The 19,530-nt window shown below is 42.5% G+C and overlaps 1 protein-coding gene across 1 annotated transcript; it reads left to right on the forward strand.

Annotated features, from left to right (window-relative positions):
• The first annotated feature begins 5,840 nt into the window (after window positions 1-5,840).
• On the forward strand, window positions 5,841-15,138 carry LOC126946872 (sperm protein associated with the nucleus on the X chromosome N2-like). Its single transcript, XM_050777586.1, has 2 exons — window positions 5,841-6,001; window positions 14,329-15,138. The coding sequence occupies exons 1-2, from the start codon at window positions 5,927-5,929 to the stop codon at window positions 15,058-15,060; spliced, it is 807 nt and encodes a 268-aa protein (XP_050633543.1). The 5' UTR covers window positions 5,841-5,926; the 3' UTR covers window positions 15,061-15,138.
• The last annotated feature ends 4,392 nt before the right edge of the window (window positions 15,139-19,530 follow it).

Below are 19,530 nucleotides of genomic sequence, written 5' to 3' on the forward strand. Positions count from 1 at the left end.
AGTGAACAAATCTGCATGCCTACAGAGAACTAATTTTTCAACAAAAGTACCAAGAACATAACTGGTTAATAGACAGTGTCTTCAATAAATGGTGCTAGGAAAACTGGATATCTATATTCAGAAGAATGAAACTAGACCCCTATCTACTGCTGTATAAGAAAATCAAATCTAAATAGATTAAAGACTTAAAACTAAGATCACAACCTGTGAAATTATTACAAGAAAACATTGCGGAAAATCTCCAGGACATTGGTCTGCACAAAAATTTCTTCAGCAATATCTTACAAGCACAGACAACCAAATCAAACATGGAGAAATGAAATTACATCAAGTTAAAAAGCTTCTGTGAACTATTAATAAAGTGAAGAATCAACCCACAGGATGGGAGAAAGTATATGCAAACAAACCATATGACAAGGGATTATTAACCAAAATATAGAAAGAGTTCAAGCAACTCTATGAGAAAAAAAAAAACTCTAATAATCTTATCAAAAAATGGGCAAAAAATTTGAATGAACATTTCTCAAAGGAAGACATAAAAAGAGCAAACAGGAGTATGAAAAGGTGCGCAACATCATTGATCATCAGGGAAATGCAAATATAAAGTACAATGAGATATCATCTCATCCCATTTAAAATGGCTTTTATTCAAAAGACAGGCAATAACAAATGCTGGCGAGGATGTTGAGAAAATACAACTCTTCTACACTGTTGGTGGGAATATAAATTAATACAACCATAGTTTGAAGGTTCCTCAAAAACCTAAATAGAGCTACCATGTGATCCAACACACCTACTGTTGGGTATATACCAAAAAGAAAGGAATTCATTATGTTGAAAACATATCTGTACTCTCATGTTTGTTGCAGCACTGTTCACAATAGCTAAGAGTTGGAAGCAACCTAAATGTCCACCAATAGATAAATGAAGAAAAAATGGGGTACATATACACAGTGGAGTACTATACAGCCATAAAAAGAATGAGATCCTGTCATTTGCAACCACATAGATGGGAGTGGAGATCATCAGGCTTAGTGAAACAAGCCAGGCACAGAAAGACAAGCATCACATGTTGGCATTTATTTGGAGGATCTAAATAACAAAACAATTTGACCTAATGTACATAGAGAGTAGTAGGATGGTGACCAGAAGATGCAATCTGTATTTAGGGGTTGGGGGGAAGGTGGAGAAAGTTATGAGTATAAAAATAGAAAGAGTGAGTAAGACATACTATTTGATAATACGACAGAGTGACTGCAGCCAATAGTAACTTAATTCATTTCAACATAACCAAAAGAATATTATTCGTTTGTTTGTAACATAAAGGATAAATTCATGTCGGGATTATTCTTTATTGCATGCATGTATCAAAACACCTCATGTACCCCATAAATATATGCACCTACTATGTACTCACAAAAATTAAAAATAAAAATTAAAAAGACAAAAAGTTAAAATGTTGAGCACTGTAGACAATTTCTGTCTACTCAAAATGTTTGATTTTCAGGAGTCAGTTTTCTTTTCTGTCAGGCTGGAGATTACTTCAGAATACTTTTTCAATATGCCAGATATGGAATATAGTTTTGGGTTGGCATGTAGAACAATTTTCTTCAAAGAGCACAGAATGAAGACCATGGTCTTTATATCCCTACGACTATCCCAGTGCTTGAGATAGAATGTGGTCCCTCTTTAGAGTTGCTGAGAGACTTGCTGGTCTTTGTTTCGTAGCTTATTTCTGTCTAAAGAATCCTATTTCTGGGCTAATACCCCATCTTAAACCAACAGCTTTGTTCTCAGGTGCTAGTATTTTCCCAGTGGTAATAGAATCAGAAGGAAGAACCATGGTAGTTCAAGGCAGGATAGCCCCACCACACTCGTATTCTCCCAGTGGTAATGGAATCAGAAGGAGGAACCACGGTAGTTCAAGGTAGTACAGGCCCACCACACATAGTTTTACACTGTGGAGTGGTAAGTCTGATTGGCTTGAATCATAATATTGTCTAAAGTTTAAAGGAATGATAGTATCTTTAAAGGTGAGGATTACAGAATCATAGCATATTTTTTTAAAATGACATTGGTTGTTCCAATTTACTCATTCTACAGCTGAGGGATCTGAAGCCTACAGAAGGTATGCAATTTACCCAGAGTCCCAGAAAGAATATGAGATTTAGGGCAGATTGAACTAGGTTTGAACACTGTTTTACAATTACTGAGTTACTGAGCTTCCCTGGGCCTCAATTTCCTCTCCAGTAAATCAGACCCCCATGATGATATCTACCTCCTGGGACTGTTGTGAGTATTGCACCTCGGCTAAACATCTTCCCTCTGCTTTTCCAGATTCACTCACCACCCTTCTTCACCTGCTCTGTCCTAGGAGGCTATTTAGAAAGGATTCTCTCAATGGGCTCCTGGACTCTGATGTCCACTGGGTTTGGCTAATGGGGAGCTCCAAGGACAGTCAGAGGTGGAAGGAAGGAAGGGGAGTGAGGGCTGTGGACTTATTCTCCTGGCTCCATCCCTGTGAGTCATCTCGGGCTGGATAAATCTCATTAGAGGTCACTGTTCTTCTCAAGATATCTATTTCCTCATGACTATTGATCATTTCTGGTTCTAGTAACCACTTCCTCCCTGCTCTCATTCCTCTAGGTCTATAGTGATGGCAGCTGCAACAAGCACTATCTCTAATGGTCTCCCTGCATCCACTTGTTTGTAAATGGTTTCTTTGTAGATAAATATTGGTCAAATTACTCCATTTTGGATGCACCATCTGTTTCCTATTTGACTTTGAAACCATATGCTTAGAACAGAGACTGGCATATAGTAAGTTTTTGGTGTATGGAATCTATTGCTTGTAGTAATATTAGTAGCAGCGTAGAGGTAGTAGTAGTTGCAGTGGAGGTAATGGTGCTGGTATTTTTCAAAGCCACTCATTCAGTCACATGCGAAGCCAGTAGCAGGTTGTATCCCTCTTCCATACTCAGCTCTTTCTCGTTGATTGCTCCTCACCCATCTGTGCTCCAGAGGAAAACATATGGTTGGCCTCTAATTGCTTGCTCTTTGTGGCCACAGATTGGGGCAAATCCCAAGCAGATCCTATCCTATATCTGGTACTTTATGTGGTGTTTAAACCTGCCTTAGACAGCTAAAAATTGTGAAAAAAAATTATTAAAAAATGTAGCTGAGGGTTATTATTATAACTAAAGTAGTGTCAGTTTATAATATCACTTGTACAAAGGCCCAAAAACAAGAAGTAAAAGGGTGCCCAGGACTCCCCTGCTTCTTGTCCTAGTTGCATCTCTGATTTACAGTGTGACATGGGAGAGTCACTTTGAGTATGTTCCACAACCTGATATGATAAAGAAGAATACTCTTGAAAACTGAACACATCAGAAATAAAAAGTTCAATACAATGAACTCATTGTACACTGATGACCTTTACATTTTTATTATTCATTTTGCTTGAAAACATAATCACTAAGGCTTTCAATAGGATAAATAGGAATTATTTTATAAAGTCAGTTGTAATCTTCCAATAGAAATATGCACTAAATGTTTTCCTAACATTTGGATTAATTTTCCTTGGATAGTGATATACCCATCAAAACATTTTTTGGTAAACAAATTCAGAAAACAATTTTAAAAGGTAATAAAGTAATTGAAAGCTGTTATTTTCAGCAATTGTAATCAGTTTCTGACCTACTCTATTTGATGTGGCCTTTTGGTGTTTTGTTTTGTTTTGTTTTTTCTATAACATGACATGACAGGGTGTTATTCTCACTGTTAATTGCAGACAAGAGTACAAAAAATTATTCGAAGTTAGCTTGTGAGCATTTAATACATGGAACTGTTGAACTCTTGACAACATCTGAGGTTTGCTAAAAAAATTATGTACGTTAATACCAATCTTCTTTTGGTTCATTTGTGTTTAGATGACCGTTATGGGAATGCAATAAATTGGTTGTGTCTGGAGGTCAGCAGCGTATTTTGCTAGGCCTCTCTTGATTTTATGGTGTATGAAGTAAAGATATGTGACCTTGATGAACACTGAAACAAAATTCCAGGGTCTGTTTCTCTTGTGTTTTGTTTTTTAAATTTATTTTCCATTATCAAGTTTTGTTATTTCCTATAGAGGATGAGACAAGTGTCAACCTGTGGGAGGAACCTAGGGCCACGCCTTCTCTATATTTGGTCCTCTCTGATTGTCTTTTAAAATATCTTTAGCTTTTTATTTTGAAACAATTATAAGTTCATTAGAAGTTTCAAAGATATATACATGGAGTCCTTATGTACCTTTCAACCAGTCTCTCCCAATAGTACACTCTTCAGTACACTACCACATTACACTATCAAAACTAGAACACTGACATTGATACAATCCAGAGCTTTTTAAGATTCAACACTTGTCTTTTGGCTATTCTAGGCACATTACATTTCCATATGAATGTTGTAATTATCTTGTCAATTTCTATTAAAAAGCTATTTTAGAATTTTGGTTAGAATTAAGTTGAAACTATAGATGAATTTGGAAATAACTGCCATCTTACAATATTAATCATCTAACCAAAAATCAAAGAATATATTTTAATTTTTCTATGCCATTAATTTATCTTTGCAATTTTTTTGTAGTTTTCAGCGTACAAGTCATTTACATCTTTGTTCAGATTTGTCCCTGAGCCTTACTATTTTTAGTGATATTTTAAATTGCAATTGTTCTTAGTTTCAACTTTCAGTTGTTGAAATTAACTTCCAGTCCACCCTAGGACTACCACTGGCTGAAACACTGTCTCTTCTAATATATAACTTTTAATATATAAACATACAATTGATGTATATGTTGATCTCTCACTCTGCAATGTTGCTAACCTCAATTATTGTAGAAGCATTTTTTTAGATTGACTTTTCTACATATACTCTCAGGTAGTCTTTGACAAAAGATCCTTTTACTTCTCCCTTCCAATCTGAATGCTTTTTTTTTTTTTTTTGGCACTGGACACGACCTCCAGTACAAAGCTTAACTACGCCCACACTGGTGCACATGTTGGTCTTAGATTGTAGTATCCTGCATGTAACAACTTCCAGCACTTGAATATCCACTCCTTCCCCCACCCACATACTGGCAGAATTCATGTTGGGAGACTACATTTACTATGAACATACACCCCCCATTTGAAACAAGACTAGAATACACAGTAAAGAATGTTTATTCACTAAAGTTCTGACAGACTGAAGGCCATTGTTTCAGATTCTACATGGACATTGCGCAAAAGAACATGGGTTGAAATTTGCCTGGCAGTAGCCTAAAAGTAAATGGTCTTCAAGGTGCATTTGAAGGAACTATAGGAGGGAAATGGGATAATTTATTATTATTATTAATTAATAATAATTAAATGTAACTAGTAATTAATAACTAAATGTAGCCACACTAGCTTGGAGGGATTTGAGGTGAGACATGTAAAATACTAGGGCATGGTGGGTGCTGGAAGACAAAAGAATGAATCACTTACTAGGAATGGCTGTGGGGAAGGGCTTGAAGGAACCATCCTCTCGCTTCCATGTGAACCATGAACATTAAACATGGAGAAATGAGGAGCGGCGGCAGATCCGTTTGGGATGCATCGTCTTCAGGGGATGCCGAAACAACAACAGCATTTGGTTTCCTCTACACCCCTTTCCCCTCCCCCGCAAGCCCAGGGAGTGGGCAGCAGTGGTGCTTTGTGATGCCAAAGCCACCCTAGGACTGCCATTGGCTGGGACGCCGCCTGTATGATCAAACAAAGCTCAAGGGCGTGGCTTTGCCTTGTCACCAGGAGGGTATATATAGGGAGGGCAAGAGCTCTGGGACATCTCCCTGGGAAGCTTCAATATAGCTGTGGAAGTCTGGACTCTACAAGAGCCTACTATAGACATTCTACAACCAACCACAATCATGGAACAGCCAACTTCAAGCACCAATGGGGAGAAGAGAAAGAGCCCCTGTGAATCCAACAACAAAAATGATGAGGTAAGATTGTTAGGTTTTGAAGGGAAGGCATGGGTGAAAGAAAGACACACAGGGCAGGGGCGGCTCAAACAGCAACACAGGAATACTGCAGACACCTGTGGAAGTGGGGGACCTGCTTAATGCCAGAGCCCACCGCTGCTTACAGGCTGGGGTGCTTGTAGGTATGGGTGGGAGGGGCCTGGGCAGTATGGCTTCCTGCCTGGCAGGATATTGATAAGATGGTTTTATGATCAGGCTGTTTGGCCCTTTTTCCAGTGGGATGCCATTATGGTGTTTCTTGGAACTTTGCCCAGCAAGATATGATAGGAAAATTTCTTTAGTTGGGCCTTTGTCCGCCTTGTGTTACGATGATTAGGTAAGATTTTTCTCCCAGCCCGAACCCCCATGGAATGTTTCACTTTGACCAAAGTCTGCAAAATAGCAGGGGGCTTACTAAATGGTGGTTTGGACTCGCATTCTTTGCCTTCTACTTTAGTATAAAAGGAAGAGGGGCGTTGTTGAGTATCTGGCTGCCTCCTGCTGGATAGGGGAGCTCTAATCAGGGTTTGGGTTTTGAAGCAGTGGGTGTTGGACTTCAGAGTGGTTTTCCTGGGGGCACTGGTACTGGACTTGGCAGAGGAGAAGGATGGTATCCATGTGTTGCTGGGTGGCTGCGTGGACGAGGGAGTTTGGCCTTCGGGAGATAAAGCAGGATATGAAGGTGAGTATACATGGGCCAATTGTAGTATGAGGAGGAGGAAGATTAAGGGCCCTAAGAAAGGGGCCACCTGCTATCCCAGTGCTGAGTGCAGCAGAGGTGTTTAGTTCTGCTAACACTAGAATGAGATGTAGAGCCTGCTTAGTGTGTGTGGAGGAAGATGAGACAGAAGCTACTAAAGGAACCTGGATGGTCTGCGTGTTAGGCAAAATGTTAATGTTTAGATTCGCAAAAAGTTGTACGTTATGGTGGTTAACAAAACTTGTAGGTTATGGTGGCAAGCCATGAGAAGGTGGGGGTTGAATTCTGCACAAACCCTTTGTTTTAACTTTTATATTTTTCCAAGTTGAATAGCTGCCAGCAAGGGTAGCCCCTCTGAGGGCCTGATAGGAAATGGTGGTGGGGGAGGAGGTGAAGGCTGTGTGGTTTTGGAGAGAGAGGGAGAAATGGGTTTTTGTAACTATTAGCCACTGTGGTCCTGACAGGGCAGAAGGATACAGGTTGCAGTTGAGGGAAATGTTTGTGGATTTTTTCCAGGGAGCACCTTTGAGTTGGATACATGGAGAGCGGTGCCGTCAGAGAGGGGAGGGGTTGGTAAGAGGTGTTTTATGAAATCTGACTGGTAACATCTTCAGTTAAGAGGCTATGAGGCGAAGGAGGGTGACAGCCCTGTGTGTGACTGTGTGGGTGGATTTGATGGATTGGGGGGAAAAGGTGTTTAGCCGAGCAAGATTATAAACAGGTTGGGGAATGAATTGGTCAATTGGGTGAGATGCAGGTTTATTTTGGACCAGGTTTATGTGGCCAGGTTGACAGGAAGGGCTGTGAACTAATGGATTTGTGTGGACAAACAAGTTTAACAGTTGGAAGTAAAAGGGGAGTGTGACTGATTTAACGGGCAATGTGTGAGGCTGATGAAGGGGGCTCAATTGTTAGACATTCAGGGTGGGCACTTAGAATATCCCACAGACAAAGAGGACAAAGGAGAAAAAGGAGATTTGAGTAGGAGTGAAATTTTGGAAGGTGCCCTGCAGTCTTACCTCCTGCATTAGTGTGAGAAACTGGCAGGACTATTCAGGGACATGGGGAAGGGAAACCAGGAAAGATCTGAAATCAAGTAGGAGGTAAAATATTGGAAATTGGCGACGGAGAGTGTTATGGACTAGGGCATTTGTACTGGCAACTTCTGGAATTCTTGTTAAGTGCAGTGAGGTTGGTCCTGTGAGGGAAGGAGAATAATTTGGGGGTGAACAAATCTCAACATGTGGATCTGGTGCTCTTTTTAGTTTGGAATGGTGCATTCAGTGTGGAAAGGATGTTAGCTTTGCCCCAGTCAGAGTAGTTAGGATAACCTGGTGAGGACTCATCCACACAGGTTGGAGAGGGGAGGAGGAGGAGTCTGTGATTCAGACCCAGTCCCCTGGTTGTAGGGACAGGGAGGAGTGTTTTCAGGATGGACGTTTAGGCTGGGTCAGTAAGCATTTGCATACTGTCTCATTAGGTGTTGGGTGAGGTGTAACGCCGGCCAAGTATTCCATATAGAAGGGGGAGAGAATACAGGGAGATTCTGGAGGATAAAGGGGCATTTGTACATGAGCTTAAATGGGCGTACACTGAGGGGCTTTTGGGAAATGACTCATAAACGCATGAGGAACAGTGGGAGAAGTGAAGTCCAGGCCATTTTATCCTTTAGGGAAGGTTGGTTAGTTGTTGTTTTTTATACAATTTTTCCTGAAGATTGGGAGTGGTAAGGAATATGCAAAGCCCATTTAATGTTTAGAGCCTTTATCAGCTGTTGGTTAAACTGTGAAACAAATTGGCCCATTGTTTGATTGGATGCAAAACGGGAGTTTAAACCGGTGGATAATATGGGTGGAGAGAATAGAAGCGATGGTGTGCGTCTTTTCGGTGGTGGTAGGAAAAGCTTTTATCCATCCAGAGAATGTATCTACCATTGTCAGAATGTAGAGGAATCATTTTATGGGGGGCATGTGAGTGATGTTGATTTGCTAGTCCTGCCCTGGTAAGTGTCCTCAGGCCTTGTGGTTGAAAAGGAGGTGGTTTGATAGCTTCCTGAGGGGAAGTTTGAGTGCAAAGGGAGCATGCCTTAGTAATATGTTTGAGATGGGCAGCTATGGTGGAAGAATGTATATAAGTTTTTAAAAGCTGGAGTAGGGGCAGTAACCGGCATGGAAATGGTTGTGCACATATAAAAGAACAGATAGTTTTTAAAACTTGGGCAAGACACTTTATCATTGAGGTAGAACCATTTTTTCCTGAATGACACCAGTCCTGGCAATTGGGATTTGTTCCTCCTGGGTATATACGGGGTGTATGCTGGGAAAAATGAGCAATAACGATGGGGTTGTAAGGGCTGCCTGCCAGGCTGCTGAATTCTCGGTTATGGCATCTGTAGCCTTCCGGTGTCCCTTGCAATGGATAATGGTGGCCATCAGTGGTAGTTTATCCACCCCCAGCAGCTTATGTATAGGTTTGCCATTTCTTATGGGGGTTCCTTTTGCAGTTAGGAAACCCTGTTCCTGCCAGATTAAGGCATGAGAGTGTAGGACATGGTATGCATATTTGGAATTGGTGTAAATGTTGACCCTCTTTGCCTTTGCTAGGGTGAGGGTCCTGGTTAGGGCAACTAGCTTTTCCTGTTGAGAGGTAGCATGGGGTGGGAGAGCACTGGATTCTAGGAGTTTATTTTCAGCAATGATGGCATAGCTAGCTGCTGGACATGGGTCCCTAAAAGAGCTTCCATTAATTAACCAGGTATGTGTTCCCTGCAAAAGGGCACCTGAAATGTGTTCGAAGTGGGAGGAGAGGGAGTCTAAGAGGTCCAGACAGGAGAGAGAGAGCTTAGAGTCAGAAGTGCTTACAGGAAGGAGGGTGGCTGAGTTGAGAGTTTTATATCTCTGGAAGGTGATCAGAGGGTTACCTATGAATAAGGCATGTACCTGCTGAAAGTGGGATGGTGGGAGGGATAGAAGAAATTGATGGTTTATGAGGTCCTGTGGGTAATGGGAAGATGCAATAGTAATGTGTTGGTAGAGAGGGAGTTTCCGTGCCTCTAAGGCCAGCGATGTGGCCACACCCAAGATTTTTAGTCTGAGTGACCAGCCTTGGATGACAGAGTCCAGTTGTTTTGAGAGATGTGCAATGGCTTGTGCGGCGTCGCCGTATGTTTGGCAGAGTAGTCCAAGAGCAAGGCCTTGGTCGGAATATACATACAAAGTACAGGGCTTGGGATTGGGCAGTCCCAGTGCCAGTGCAATTAAAAGGGCATTTTTTAGTGTAGTTTAGTTTAGTTTTGTTTTTGTGGGAATTTATGGGATAAGCTGGGTTTGGGGGTTTTAGGATAAGCCCATGAGAGGCTATGTAGAGCGCCTTGGCCAGCAAGTCAAAGTTGGGAATTCACAGCCAGAAGTATCCCACAAGGCCCAAGAAGGAGGGGAGGTCCTTTTTTGTGTGTGGGGAAGGGGCATGTCCCAAATTAGCTCCTTTCATTGGGTTGGGATGGTTCGAGAATTAGGGGTTAGGACAAACCCATGTTTGTGCTACCTGAGATTTTGTGGGTTAGGCCCAATATCCTCGATTATGGAGGAAGTTTAAAACCTGAGTGGTGTGTTGAATGGACAGGTTAAGGAAGGGGCTACAGAGAAGGAGGTCATTGACGTATCGGAGGAGGGCACTAGGAAAAACAGGAAGTTCAGCTAGGTCCTTGATGAGGGCCTGTCTGAATAGGTGGGGGCTATCCCGGAACCCCTGTGGGAGTATAATCCATGTTAGTTGGGTGGACATGTGAGTACTAGGATTTGACTAAGTTAAAACAAAGAGACTTTGGTAAGCTGGGTTTAAGGGAATAGTGAAATAGGCATCTTTTAGCTCCAACACAGAGGAGTGTGTGGTAGATGTAGGAATATGGGAGAGTAGAGTATATGGGTTGCAGACCACCAGATGGATTGGTACCACTGCCTGGTTAACAACTTGGAGATCCTGGACAAAGGAGTAAGTCTTGTCTGTCTTTTGGAAAGCCAGAAAAGGGGTGTTGTGGTGAGAGTTGACAGGCTTGAGAATTTGAGCTTGCAAAATTTACAGATAATAGGTTTTAGGCCCCTAAGCAAGGCTGGATTAAGGATATGTTAAGACTGATGAAGGAAAATGGAGGGGTTTTGAAGAGTTATTTTAACTGGGATGTGATGTGTGGCTATTGTGGGTTTAGAAACATTCCAAACTTCAGAATTAACAGAAGGTAACAGGGTAGATACTGAGGATGAGTGGGAGAAGAGGGAAGCATTTGGGTGTCAGAGTAAAATAAAAGTTGTAGAATTGTAGGAGCCACATTGCATGGAGACCTGGGATTGACTTAATATGTCCTACCCCAAGATACATGTAGGGGATTGAGGAATAACCAGGAAACAGTGGGTGAAGAGGGGTGTTGAATAGGTTGTATAATAAAGGACCAGTCTGGGGGCTGGGCGCGGTGGCTCACACCTGTAAACCCAGCACTTTGGGAGGCTGAGGTGGGCAGATCATGACGTCAGGAGATTGAGACCATTCTGGCTAACATGGTGAAACCCCATCTCTACTAAAAATACAAAAAAAAAAAAAAAAATTAGCCAGGCATGGTGGCGGGCGCCTGTAGTCCCAGCTACTTGGGAGGCTGAAGCAGGAGAATGGTGTGAACCTGGGAGGCAGAGCTAGCAGTGAGCAGAGATCGCGCCACTGCACTCCAGCCTGGGCGACAGAGCGAAACTCTGTCTCAAAATAAATAAATTAATCAATTAATTAATTAAAGGACCAGTCTGTTTGTGCCTAGAGGCGATTCCATTGATTCTCACAACAGAGATCGAAGAACTGAAAAAGGGTCCAGAATATTCTGGTAAAACTGAGTAACTAGTTGTCCTATTGAGTATCCAATAGGAAAGACATGGGCTTACCAGAGACTGATAGCATTACCCTGGGTTCTGTGGTGGTGATGGCGGTGGGGGCGGTGGACTCCAGGCCCCATCAGACTTCAGGTACAGGTGGTGAAGCAGGATGAAGAGTTTTACTGAGCACAGTCTGACTTCCAGTGTTGCTTGATACCACAGATGGGGCAAGGTTTCCAGAGTGTCCTGGGATTGGGTAGACTTTTTCCTAGTGTCCATGTTGGACGCACTTACAACAGGCTCCTGGAGTTGACCGTTGCCAAGTTGAGGAATTCTGTATGCCTTGGGAACCCTGTTGAGTGGCAGCTATCAGCATGTGGTATTTAGCCTGGTCCCTTTTTAGGTTTGGGGTTTTTAGTTCTTCCTCTCTATTCTTAAAGACCTTAAAGGCCACTTTGATTAAGTCTCTTTGGGAGGTTTGAGGGCCATCCTCCAGTTTTTAAAGTTTCTTTCAAATGTCTGGGGCTGACCGGGAGATAAAGTGTAAATGGAGGTCGATTTTCCCCTTATTGGTATCAGGGCTTAAGGTGGTCTATTTAGTTGTGACCTTTGAAAGGCGGGAGATGAAAGGAGCAGGGGCAGCTTTATTTATGCCAGCTAGAAGGCATGATATCGTATGGCCCGGTTTCTGTCTGTCTACGGAAGTCGCCTGAAAATTCCAACTGGGGTCAGTTCTGGGGACAGCTACGGTTCCTATTGGGTTATGAGAAGCATCTTGTTGGTGGAGGGTGTTCTCATGGGCCTGGGTGCCAATAAAGATGTGTTCCCTGTCCTCCAAGGTGAGGGTAGAGGAGAGGATGACATATATGTCATGGCAGGTAAGGCCATAAGATTTAGAGAAGTAGAGAAATTCCTTGTGGAAGGAGGTAGGATCCATTGAAAAGGAGCCAAGTCTCTTTTCACTATGGGAGAAGTCAGCTAGAGAGAAGGGAACTTGAATTCAGATTATGCCTTCAGCCCTCGCGACCTCCTGCAAGGGAAGGACTTTGGAAGACCTTTGGACACGTGCCTGGTTTTCGGCAAAAGAGGGCTGGGCATGAGACCTGGTTTGAGGTGGAGAAGGAAGGGGGATGGAGGGCGACAATAAGGGGGTGGAGGAGCCGGATCCGAAGGAGAAGGTGGAGGGATTGGTGGTGGGCAGGAGGCAGAGGAAAGGGTGTGTTGGCCAGGTTGAAATTCAGAGGAGGAAGCCTTGTCTGTAGGAGGAGGCATTTTGGGGGGTTTCTCCTTGAGGAGGAATATTTGAAAAGGTGAATAAGATTGGCAGAGAGAGAGAGTGAGGCATGAAAGAAGATAAGCAAAGCACTTCAGATCATTTACCATTGTGTTGGAGAAAGTTTTTTAGATTATGTTGAATTTGGAAGTTGAATGTTGTGTTTTATGGAAGAGGGGAGTGTATACTCTGGATAGGAGTGAATACCCCTGAGGAAAGTGAGTACCCTGGAAGGCAGTGAATACCCCAGTGGGGAGCGAGCACTCCAGAGAGAAGTGAATACCCCAGAGGAAAGTGAGTACTTGATTCCTCCTGGGAGAAGGGACCTGGAGAGTCGGGGCAGCCCCGTACTATTTATGCTCCCCAGAGGCCGGAGCGGCCAGAGTGGCAAGCGTTCTGAGGCTGTCGCCTGAAAAGGGAGGCTGCAGTCACCTGGTGACTGGGGAGAACTCTCACCCAGCACTTGATTTTTTTTGGAGAACAGGCAGAAATAGAGAGGAATCCAGAAAGGAGGAAGACGGACACTCACCCACTAATTGAAGCTCAGTGTTGGATGTGATGTCCAGCAATGGGGGTGATCCTTGTTGCAGCTGCCCAGAAAGGGGAAGGAAGGGGGAAAAAAAAGCTGGAGAGTTTGATCAATATCTGGAGGTTAGCCCAGGGCTCGAGAAGACTAGAGAATAAGGGGAACCGGACTAGGAACAGGGAGATCACTCAGGATCTGGAAGCAGGCCCCAGTCTTGTTTGTGCTGCTTGCTGCTTTCCCGGTTGCAAAAGAAAACTTACCCATTAGAACCCAATCACCATTCCAGGTTTTGACACCAAAATGTTAGGTTTTGAAGAGAAGGTGGGGATGAAAGAAAGACACACAGAGAGGCACACAGAGAGGGGGCAGCCCAAACAACAGGACAGGAATATTGCAGACAACTGTGGAAGTGGGGGACCAGCTTCATGCCAGATCCCACCACTGCTTACAGCCTGGGGTCCTTACAGGTATGGGTGGGAGGGATCTGGGCAGTATGGCTTGCTGCCCGGCAGGATATTGATAAGATGTTCTTATGATCAGGTGGTGTGGCCCTTTTTCCGGTGGAATATCATTGTGGTGTTCCTTAGAACTTTGCCAAGCAAGATATGATAGGGATGTTTCTTTAGTTGAGCCTTTGTCCTCCTTGTGGTCAGGTGGTTAAGCAGGATGTTTCTCCCGGCCTGAACCCCCATGGAATGTTTCACTTTGACCAAGGTCTGCAAAATATCAGGGAGCTTACAAAATGGTGCAGTTTGGACTAACAGGTGACCCTACCCATGCTCCTTTTCTTCTTCCCTATAGATCCCTACCCTATGATTCCACCTTGTTCTTCTCTGGCACAAACCCCTTATTCAACCTGCATTCCTTCTCATAAAGCCCCCCTTGCTATCCAGTCTCTATCCTATTCACCCAAAATAATGTCTTTCTGGCCTCTCCCTGTTTTCTTAACACATGCAGGAGACACCAAACAGGGACTTAGCCCCTGAACCGAGTTTGAAAAAGATGAAAACATCAGAATATCCAACAGTATTAGTGTTTTGCTACAGGAAGGTTAAGAAAATAAATTCAAATCAACTGGAGAATGACCAGTCCCGAGAGAACTCCATCAATCCAGTCCAAGAGGAGGAGGACGAAGGCCTAGACTCAGCTGAAGGATCTTCACAGGAGGATGAAGACCTAGATTCATCTGAAGAATTTTCAAAGCAGGATGAGGAACTAGAATTACTTGAAGGATCTTCACAGGAGGATGAAGACCTAGACTTACCTGAAGGATCTTCAAAGCAGGATGAGGAACTAGACTTACTTGAAGGATCTTCAGAGGAGGATGAAGACCTAGACTTACCCGAAGGATCTTCACAGGAGGATGAAGACCTAGGTTTATCTGAAGGATCTGCACAAGAGGACGAAGACCTAGACTTATCTGAAAGATCTTCACATGAGGATGAAGACCTAGACTCAGCTGAAGGATATTCACAGGAGGATGAAGACCTAGACTTACCTGAAGGATTTTCACAAGAGTATGAAGACCTAGGCTTATATGAAGGATATTCACAGGAGGATGAAGACCTAGACCCATCTGAAGGATCTTCACAGGAGGATAAAGACCTAGACTCAGCTGAAGGATATTCAATGGAGGACGAAGACCCAGACTTATCTGAAGGATCTTCACAGGAGGGTGAGGAGAACTAGTCAAACATGGAGAAACCACATTGGACAAATCCTCACCACCAATGGCGATGATTACAATAAAATCAAGTTTGAGAAGCTGATGACTGTGTAGCTGTCTGTTTTCTGATGGTGGGGAGGAAGGGAAGGGAAGAAGTAGGCATTTGAGAAGGGAGGGATATGAGGTCCTGTAGGGTTGGTGGACAGACCCACAGGTTGACAGTTAGTTAGCCAGACATTGTACATAAGTCCTGGGGGATAACTGATTCCTAAAGAAAATTTTCTGCTTAAAATTTTATCTAACAGAAAGCGGAGATGTGTATATGTTCATGCAACTGTACCCGGCAGCACATTGTTCTGCTGAATGTACCTATCAAAGGTATTCACATCCCCTTTCCATTTTATATTTTCCAAGGTTAGAAATATATGCTTTATAAAGAGTAAATGTTCTTTAAAATACAAAGCACAATACAAAAGAAGATAGGAGATGTAGAAGTAAATAAACAGCAGGAAAGCATTGCTTATAATGAAGTGATTGAAAAGCCAATTTTAAAACAAAATTTTCAATGCATCTTAAATATTTATGTTACTGTTTCAATGACCTCAACAGTCTTTAATCAAGATAAGTATGCTTTAGAAATGTGTTGATACCTGCCAATTGTGAATATTCAAAATTGCCATGACTTGGGAAAAAGGAAAGTAAAACACTAAGTTTGAGGAGCTTTTTTCCATGGAACGAGAACTGCAAGGTGGTGAGAAGGGGTTAGGTGTGATGTGGTGAGATCATTTTTAGGAAAGTGTGTCTATTATCAGCTTTATAACACTTCCATTTTGCATTATAATTTCCTGAAATTCATCATTCAACACTGAACTCAGCGCTGTCTCTTACAGGAGAAAGGAAAACCAGTCCAAACTCAGCTGACTCCCACCTGGGAAGGGGACATTTAAACCACCTCTAGCCAGAAGGCAATTTCCCATCCCAGTAATCAGCGGGGCTGTGGAGGGGTGCACATGACCTACCGAGATACCAGCTGGGGCAGCCAAGGGAGTGCTGGCATCACCCCTCTCTAGCCCCAGACCGCACAGCTAGCAGCTCCATAAAAGAGTCCTTCCTTCCGCTTGAGGAGAGGAGATGGAATAGTGAGGATCATTTTTTTTTGTTTGTTTTCTTGCATCTTGAATACCAGCTCAACCACAGCAGGACAGGGCACTGGTCAGGGTTGTGAAGCCCCTGCTCCAGGCACTAGCCCCTAAACAACATTTCTAGACACACCCTGGGCCAAAAAGAAACTTGCTGCCTTGAAAGAAATGACCAAGCCCTGGCAGCATTCATCACCGGCCAACTGAATAGCCCTTGGTTCTTGAATAAACAGCAGCGATACCCAGGTACTGCATCAAGGACCTTGGGTGAACCTCTGAGACATACTGGTTTCAGGTACCAGCATGGTAAGAGGGCAACAGAGTAACAAGTGGGCTATTGGGGTCCTGAATTCCAGGACTTGACCGTTTGACAGCAATTCTGGACCTGCCTGTGACCAGACAGGTACCCACTGCCCTGAAGGGTGAGTCCCAGGCCTGGCAGCATTCTCAAGAACCACCAGCTGACTCAAGAACCCTGGGGACTTATGGGAGCATCAGTGGTAGTGTTGCGGTACTCTCCATGGCCTGTAGTAGGGGTGGCTACACGGTGAGGCTGCCCTGCCTTTGAAAAAGAGAGGAAAGTGTGGGAAGAACTGCTTCTTGTGGTTTGAGTGCCAGCTCAGCTGCAATACAATAGTACACCAGGTCTTTAACTCTAATCTCTGACTCCTGGATGACACCTCTGAACCCACCTGAGGGAACTCACTGCCCTGAAAGGAAGGACACAGTCATGGCTAGCTTTGCCACCTGCTGAATATAGAGCCTCAGGGCTTTGAGAAAATATAGACAGTAGCCAGGGAGTGGTTATAGCAGGGCTTTGGCAAGACGTAGCTCTGTGCTGGCTTCAGGTCTGACCCAGCACAGTCATAGTGTTGGTGGATACAAGAGTGTCTGTGTCACTCTACCCCCAGCTTTAGGTGGCTCAGAACATGGAGAGAGAGACACACACTTTGTGTGGGAGAAAGTAGGGGAAGAGAACAGGAGTCTCTGCCTCATAACTCAGAGACTTCTCCTGGATTTTTTCTGAAACCGTCAAGGTGGTACCTCCAGAACTATGCAAGAACTGCAGCATTACTAGGCATGGGGGACCCCTAAAGCAGATACAGTTTAAAACAAAACCCCCCAAGTATTTGCAAATAGCTGGAAAATATTCTCAAAAAGGACGGTCACAAACAAGCCCAGACAGTGAAGACTACAATAAATACCTAACTCTTCAATGACCAGACACTGAAGAATATCTACTAGTATCAACAACATCTAGGAAAACATAACCTCACCAAATGAAGTAAATAAGCCACAGGAACCAATTCTGGAGAAACAGATATGTGACCTTTCAGACAGAAAATTCAGAATAACTGGGTCATGCCTGTAATTCCAGCACTTTGGGAGGCCAAGACAGCTGGATCACCTGAGGTCAGGAGTTCAAGACCAGCCTGACCAACATGGTGAAACCCCATCTCCACTAAAAATAGAAAATTAACTAGGCGTGGTGGTGCATGCCTATAATCCCAGCTACTGGGGAGGCTGAGGCCAGAGAATTGCTTGAACCCAGGAGGCTCAGACTGCAGGGAGCCGAGATCACGCTATTGCAGTCCAGCATGGGCAACAAAAGTGAAACTATGACTCAAAAAAAAAAAAAAAAAAATAGGTGGGTTGATAAAACTCAAAGAAATTCAATGTAACACAGAGAAGAATTCAGAATTCTATCAGATAAGTTAGCAACAAGTTTCAAATAATTAAAATGAATCAAGCAGAAATTCTGGAGCTGAAAAATGCAAGTGATAGACTACAGAATCTCTCAAACTCTGTTAATAGCAGAATCAATCAAGCAGAAGATAGAAAAAATAAGCTTGAAGACAGGCTATTTGAAAATATACAGTCAAAAAAGACTAAAGAAAAACCGAGTAGAAAGCAATGAAGCAATGAAAAACCGAGTAGAAAGCAATGAAGGAATCTAGAAAATGGCTTCAAAAGGACAAATCTAAGAGTTATTGGCCTTAATGAAGAGGTATAGAAACACATGAGTAGAAAGTTTCTTCAAAGAGATCATAATAGAGAACTTCCCAAACCTAGAGAAAGATACAAATATCCAAGTACAAGAATGTTATAGAACAACAAGCAGACTTAACTCAAAGAAGACTACTTCAAGTCATTCAATAATAAAACTCCCAAAAACCAAGGATAAAGAAGGGCTCCTAAAGCTGCAAGATAAGAGAAAAAAATAACATTCAATGGAGCTCCAATATGTCTGGCAGCAGACTTTTCAGTGGAAACCTTACAGGCCAGGAGACAGTGGCATGACATATTTAAAGTGCTGAAAGAAAAAAAGCTCTTTTACCTTAGAATAATATATCTGAAAAAAAAAAAAAAAATCCTTCAAACATGAAGGAGGAAAAAAAATGGTCCCAGAGTAAGGAAAGCTGAGGGATTTCATCAACACCAGCCCTGTCCTACAAGAAATGTTACGAGGAGTATTTCAATCAGAAAGAAAAGGATGGTACTGAACAATAAGTAATCAACTGAAAGTACAAAACTCAGCGGTCATTGTAAGAACACAGAAAAACAAAATATATTATAACAAAGTAATTGTAGTGTGTAAACTACTCTTATTCTAATAGAAAGCCTAAAGGACAAACCAATCAAAAATAAAAAGCACAACTTTTCAAGACATAGTCAACATAATAAGATACAAAGAGAAATAACAAAAAATTAAAAAGCGGTGGGATGAACTTAAGGTGCAGCTTTATTAGTTTTATTTTTCTTTGCTGTTTGTTTACGCAAATAGTCTTAAGTAAATATCAGATATAAAATAATGGTTTATAACATATTATTTGCAAGCCTCATGGTAACCTCAAACCAAAGAACATGCAATGTATACACAAAAAATAAAAGGCAAGGAACTAAATCATATACCCACAGAAAAATCATCCTCACTAAAAATAGACAGGAAGGAAAGAAAGAAAGAAGACCACAAAACCATCTGAACATAAAAATCAAAATGACAGGAGTAAGTTCTTACTTATCAGTAGTAACATTGAATGTAAATGGGCTAAACTCTTCAATTAAAAGACACAGACTGGCTGAGTGTATGAAAAAACAAGACACATTGACCTTTGCCTGTCAGAAACACACTTCACCTCTAAAGACACACATCTACTGAAAATAAAGGGATGGAAAAAGATAATCCATGCCAATGGAACCAAAAAGAAGCAGGATTAGCTACATTCATAGCAAACAAAATAGATTTCAAGACAAAAAATGTAAGAGGAAAAAAAGTCACTATGTAATAATGAAGGGATCAGTTCAGCAAGAGGATATAACAACTTTACATATATGTGCACCCAACCCTGGAGC

This window comes from Macaca thibetana, chromosome X, assembly GCF_024542745.1.
Source record: "Macaca thibetana thibetana isolate TM-01 chromosome X, ASM2454274v1, whole genome shotgun sequence".
Lineage (NCBI taxonomy): Eukaryota > Metazoa > Chordata > Mammalia > Primates > Cercopithecidae > Macaca > Macaca thibetana.